This window comes from Chenopodium quinoa, unplaced genomic scaffold (assembly GCF_001683475.1).
Source record: "Chenopodium quinoa cultivar QQ74 unplaced genomic scaffold, ASM168347v1, whole genome shotgun sequence".
Classification (NCBI taxonomy): Eukaryota; Viridiplantae; Streptophyta; class Magnoliopsida; order Caryophyllales; family Amaranthaceae; genus Chenopodium; species Chenopodium quinoa.
The window spans coordinates 1,071,597-1,077,537 of NW_018745540.1; the positions used below are offsets into that span (position 1 = coordinate 1,071,597).

The 5,941-nt window shown below is 38.8% G+C and overlaps 1 protein-coding gene across 2 annotated transcripts; it reads left to right on the forward strand.

The window, feature by feature from the left end:
• Positions 1 to 1,998: 1,998 nt before the first annotated feature.
• Positions 1,999 to 4,902, forward strand: LOC110716044. 2 transcript variants are annotated; one of them, XM_021894680.1, is made up of 3 exons: positions 1,999 to 2,440; positions 4,177 to 4,411; positions 4,519 to 4,902. In XM_021894680.1, exons 2-3 carry the CDS (start codon positions 4,226 to 4,228, stop codon positions 4,729 to 4,731), a joined length of 399 nt encoding a protein of 132 aa, XP_021750372.1. In that variant the 5' UTR covers positions 1,999 to 2,440; positions 4,177 to 4,225; the 3' UTR covers positions 4,732 to 4,902. The 2 variants fall into 2 exon arrangements, with proteins under 2 accessions (XP_021750372.1, XP_021750371.1); XM_021894679.1 differs by having other exon boundaries at positions 2,000 to 2,248.
• The last annotated feature ends 1,039 nt before the right edge of the window (positions 4,903 to 5,941 follow it).

A 5,941-nucleotide genomic window follows, 5' to 3' on the forward strand; every position in this document is an offset into this window, starting at 1 on the left:
TATGATGTCTATCTTTTCTGACATGCTTGAATCATCAATTGAGGTATTCATGGATGACTTTTCTGTTTTTGGTTCATCTTTTGACTCTTGTCTTTCGAATTTGATTAAAGTGTTAAAAAGATGTCAAGAGGTGAACTTAGTTTTGAATTGGGAAAAATGTCATTTCATGGTAGAGGAGGGCATTGTTTTTGGTCATGTGATTCTAGTAGGGGCATTGAGGTAGACCGTGCCAAGATTGAGGTAATTGAGCGCCTCCCACCCCCTACAAATGTTAAGGGGATAGGAGCTTTCTTGGACATGCGGGTTTTTACCGCCGGTTCATAAAGGATTTTTCAGAAATTGCAAAGCCGCTCACTGAATGTTGGTAAAAGATGCCCCTTTTGTGTTTACTAATGATTGTTTGCTAACATTTGATAGGTTGATGGAGGCCTTGAATTTCGGCTCCTACCATTCAACCCCCTAATTGGGAGCTTCTTTTTGAGCTTATGTGTGATGCTGCGAATTTTGCCGTTGGGTCCGTTCTTGGATAAAGGAAGGACAAGAAGCTCCATGCTATCTATTATACTAGCAAAATATTGGATGAGGCACAAAGAAATTACACAACCACGGAAAAGGAGTTTATAGCCATTGTTCATGCAATTGAGAAGTTTAGGTCCTACTTGTTGGGCTCTAAGGTCATAGTCTTCACCGACCATGCGGCCTTGAAGTACCTCTTGTCCAAGAAGGAACCTAAGCCAAGATTGATTTGGTGAGTCTTGCTCTGGCAAGATTATGATATTGAGATTAGAGACAAAAAGGGTGCCGAAAATGTTGTGGCCGATCATCTTTCACGGTTGGCTATCTTCGTAGGTGATCTTGATAACTTGCCAATTGATGATTCATTTCCGGATGATCAACTATTTGCTATCCTTCAAGCACCGGCACCATGGTTTGCGGACATTGCAAACTATTTGTCTTACTCTATTCTTCCTCCCGACCTCACCTATCAACAAAAAAGGAAGTTTCTTCATGATGTTCGCCAATACTTTTGGGACAACCCTTTGATCTTTAAACAAGGTGTTAATGGCCTTTTTAGAGGGTGTGTCCCGGATGATGAGATTGAAGGTGTTATCACAATGTGTCACTCCTCACCTTGCGGAGGGCATATGAGTGCTAACAAAACTTTGGCGAAAATCTTACAATGTGGTTTCTATTGGCCTACAATGTTCAAAGATGTGTGGGGTGTAGTGAAAGCTTGTGACCGGTGTCAAAGAACCGGCAACATTTCAAGAAGTGAAATGCCCTTGAACAACATTCTTGAGTTGGAGATTTTTGATGTATGGGGCATAGATTTTATGGGGCCTTTCCCGACCTCTTTGAGGAATAAATTCATTCTTGTGGCCGTCGATTACGTGTCAAAGTGGGTTAAAGCGGCTGCATTTCCTACTAACGATGCTAAGGTGGTAGTCAATCTCTTCAAGAAGGTCATTTTCCCAAGGTTCGGGGTGCCACGTGCCTTCATTAGTGATGGAGGTTCGCATTTTGCAAAGCGGTCCTTCCAATCTCTCCTTGAGAAGTACGATGTGAGGCACAAGGTGTCATTGGCTTACCACCCACAAACTAGTGGTCAAGCCGAGAATTCAAACCAGGAGATAAAGATGGTCTTAGAGAAGACGGTGGATAGGTCTAGAAAGGATTGGTCTACGAAGCTAGATGATGCTCTATGGGCCTACCGCACCGCATTCAAGACTCCCATTGGTACCACACCTTACAAGCTTGTATATGGGAAATCATGCCATTTGCTGGTAGAACTTGAGCATCGCGCACTACTACATTTTTGATAAAATGCAACGCCATGAATAGATCTAATGCAACGGCTATATTCAAGACCGTGGCAATAGCTGAGTCTAATGCAACGACTACCTTATAGCCGTTGCAATAGCAAATTCTAACACAATGGCTACTCCCTAATACAACGGCAAACTCAAAATCGTTGCATTAGAGTGGTATAACACGACGGACCTATGAGTACATGCCTGATATTAGTGCTTTTGTGTTTTTTTTTTCTTTTTTTTAGGCAATTTTATTTCATTCTCAGCGCTTCTCTTTCGGTCTTTCCGTTTAAACCCTAGACCTTTTCTTCTCCTCCTCCACTCTTTATCTATCTTCTTCATCCCGCAATCTCCTAAATCGTTCTAACCTTCTATGATTTTTCTGCTGGATTATAGAGTTCCATTTGATTATTGCTCGGATAAGTTATTGGCCGGAGGTAAATCCTCAAATTCTTTCTCCTTTTTTTTTCTCCTCTCTATTCCATCATCATTATTGCTTGAATTGAGACTTTCTTTGCCTTAAATTCGATCAATTCCAAGTTTCATGAATTCAATTTTAGGGTTTAGTTCTTTTTACAATGTCAATGTAAATTGATTTTGCAAAGACGGCGGTGTAGTCGGGTTTTCTGGTAAGATATGAAACCTTTGATTTGATTATGCAATTGCAATTGTGCAAAATAGTAATTGAGATTGAAATTGTAGAGTTATAGCTCGATTTTTGTAGATAATTGCGAGATTACAGAAGTTAATGGTGTTGTTATATAAATGATTTTGGTAATCTGCTTTATAAGGTGCGCGTTATTCATATATAGTGTAGAAAGTTCATACTAATTTGTTCAGCTTTGTCTACCATGAAGCCAAACATTATTTTGCAGTCACCTTTAGATTAAAAATATGAATGTGGAAAGTGAATCAGTAATGCATTTTCGTGGACGCCCCTGTCTACTTTTAATTAGGTAATTGTCTGTTTGCAATATTTAGTGCTGGAGAGTTATCTGGATTGAATCAAAATTGAGCTAGTTGTTTGCTGGAAATTAGTGTAGGGTCTGAAGGTTTAAAGTTTTATTTACTTCTTGCAAAATCATGACTTTGAATACGGAAAATGGTGTCCTTTAATTATTTAATAATACCATTTTAACCAACAAATATGTTAGTAGATTGGAATTGTGAAGTACCAAGTTTGTATAAAGTAAGGAAGCAGGCATTACTTATAGATTAAGCTTAGATACATGTGAGTATCAAATACTTACATGCTGTAGGTTTAGTTATGATACAAGCTACTACATATCATCTGTCACCACCAATCTATGTGAGGTGTATAATTTAACGATTATGCTTATCAATTGGCCAAATTTAAACTAACAATAATACTACCAACAGGAAAACTTGAACGTTTCAAAATCTCTAATGCTAGAAATAATATAATGTAACGATGTGACTGCCGTGCTCAAGTGTATAAGCTCCCACTTGGCCACCTTGATGAATTTTCATACTAGAAACTTGAAACTCCTAGGTTTCCCATTTACATAAAAAAAAATTGGAGATCTCACCTGACATGGTGCTCTTCAAAAGGGAAAAGAGCATACAATGAAATGATGAATGTTGTGTCCGATGATGAGAGACTGATTAATATAGTTTAGAGACTGATTAATCTATCTATAATTTATTTATAGAGATGATGAGAGAATAAGCTTAGATTAATTAATAAAATTGTCAGTGAGTGAATAGGCCATTAAAATTATCCCCCCCCCCCCCCCCTATATATATATATATATATATATATATATATATATATATATATATATATAGAGAGAGAGAGAGAGAGAGAGAGAGAGAGAGAGAGAGAGAGAGAGAGAGAGAGAGAGAGAGAGAGAGCTGGTCCTCAGATCGCCTCAGCTTACTTGACCGTGGATGGGTAGTGACATTTGCCGATGTGAGGTTAGTTCATTTACTTGAGGTGTACTATTATACTATTATCTAAATATGGTGTCATTCTAGTCTAAATGAGTCTTGATTGGTAGCTTCAATGATAAGTACTTATTTTATAGTAGGGTCCCAGAATCATCATCAACCCTCTATGTTGTGGCATAAGGAGCACTGTGCTATGGCTTCCTTCTAATTGAACCTTGAATATCCTTGTGTGTAAAAATTGTGTTATAGTCCGAATATTGGTCATGGGTGACTTTCTAATATGATCAGGCTACTCTGGATTGCACATTGTTTAGTTTCTTACTATTTCGTATATTTGGCATAAATGTCAAGTTAAATTATCGCAGAAATTATTCTACGTTCTATTTGGTAGTGTTAAATTATCATCTCTATAAAAAATTTAAATTAGGAATTATGCTACAACATTCTTTGGCAGGGGATGTTAGGGTATTTGATTCAAAAGAGGACTGTTTTAGCAGCTCTCAATGCCTGTGTGTATCATATTTGGCTTGCTAGAAATCATGCGTTTTGGGAAGAAGGCTATTATTATCCCCTTGAAGCTGTGCAAAGAAATCTGTATTGAGGTGGTGGGTACAGTTCAACAGCTGATTGATAATTCGTGGAGGAGGAATCATTACAAGTGGCTCCAGCTCTTAAAAAATAGTATTCCTGTGTGACTCTTGTTCTCTGTTTTTTAGCTTTGACAGGGGTTCTCTTTGGTGTTGGTTGTTGTTTCTTCCTAGAAGCTATCTGTTTCTTCTGTTCCTCTCTATTGCAGGTTGGATGTGCTGGGCTGGGTAGCTCTAGGGGCTGTCTGTTGCTAGCTGCATCTATTCAGTTGGGCTGCTGTGAAGGTCTTTTGTTGTGTGTGGCTGTTCCCAGGCTATGTGCTGTTGGTTTGTGTTGTTCTGTTGTCTTATCATGGCCTGTGCTGTTGGGATGGGCTGTTTTCTGGTGCAGTGCTGTGTGTTGCTGTGCTGCTGCTGGATGATGGGTTAGGTGGTGATGCTTTACTGCAGTTTAGCTGTGATGTAGTTAGAAGCTGTTGCTTTCTTTGTAGTGTTTTTGTTGTAGCTTATGCTGTCTAATTTAGTAATTTTTCTTATAGATAACAATGTACAAACTTCTAATTTATATTAATAAATTATGAATTTTTTAAGAAGATTTTGATTTTGAATTACTGGCATCATGGTATAGGGAACCGTGGCATTAGGTATAGGAGACCGTGACATTAGGTATAGAAAACCGTGGCATTAGGTATTATAGCTAATGCCACGCCAATAATGTTGTCGTTGCATCAGGTGTTGATCTAATGCAACGGATCATTGGTGCCGTGGCATTAGGTGTCATATGCCGTTGCATTAGACCTACTGCAACGCCATCGGATGCCACGGTACATGGTCGTTGCATTAGGCCTAATGCCACGGATTTTGATGCCTAATGCAACGGATTTTAGGGTTACAATAGGTCAAAAATGTAGTAGTGGCGCTCATTGGGCTATTAAAACGTTGAACTTTGACCTTCAAAGTGCCGGTGAAAAGAGGTTGCTTGACCTCCATGCCTTGGAAGAGCTAAGATAAGATGCATATGAGAATGCACGGATCTACAAGGAAAAGACCAAGGCTTGGCATGACAAGCATATCAACAAAAGGGAGTTTAAGAAAGGTGACAAGGTCTTACTATTCAATTCCCGGTTGAAGTTGTTTCCGGGTAAGCTAAAATCAAGATGGAGTGGACCTTTTACCGTCAAGAAGTTGTTTCCATATGGTGCAATTGAAAACTCCAATGATAATGGTGAACCGTTCAAAGTGAATGGCCAAAGGCTAAAGGCATACTTTGACGGTTTTGTGAATAAAGAGGCCAAGGTTGTTCACCTTGATGAGTCCGATGTTCCCCTCTAACAATTGATCCCGCAATATCGTCAAGCTAGTGACGTTAAAGAAGCGCTTCCGAGAGGCAACCCGAGTTCCTCATTCTTTCTCATAAACTATTATTTCAATTGTTTTATTTTTATTATTACTAACCTTTTTTTAAAAAAAAATATCTTTTGTAGGTATTTGTTAAAAAGTGGAGTAATAAAAAAAAATACTTAAAATCATGCACCACAAGGTCTGCACGGCCGTGCAGATGAGAGCAGAAGCAGCCAGAAGTTCAAGGATCGAAATTTGGGATTTGGCACGGACGTGCAGAAATAAGCATGT

Bases quoted from the DNA above. Each gene is read 5' to 3' on its own strand.
- LOC110716044 (XM_021894680.1), top strand. From the start codon at position 4,226: ATGCCTGTGTGTATCATATTTGGCTTGCTAGAAATCATGCGTTTTGGG. The intron at 4,412-4,518 runs GTGTGACTCTTG...TCTCTATTGCAG, and splicing joins TCTTAAAAAATAGTATTCCT to GTTGGATGTGCTGGGCTGGG.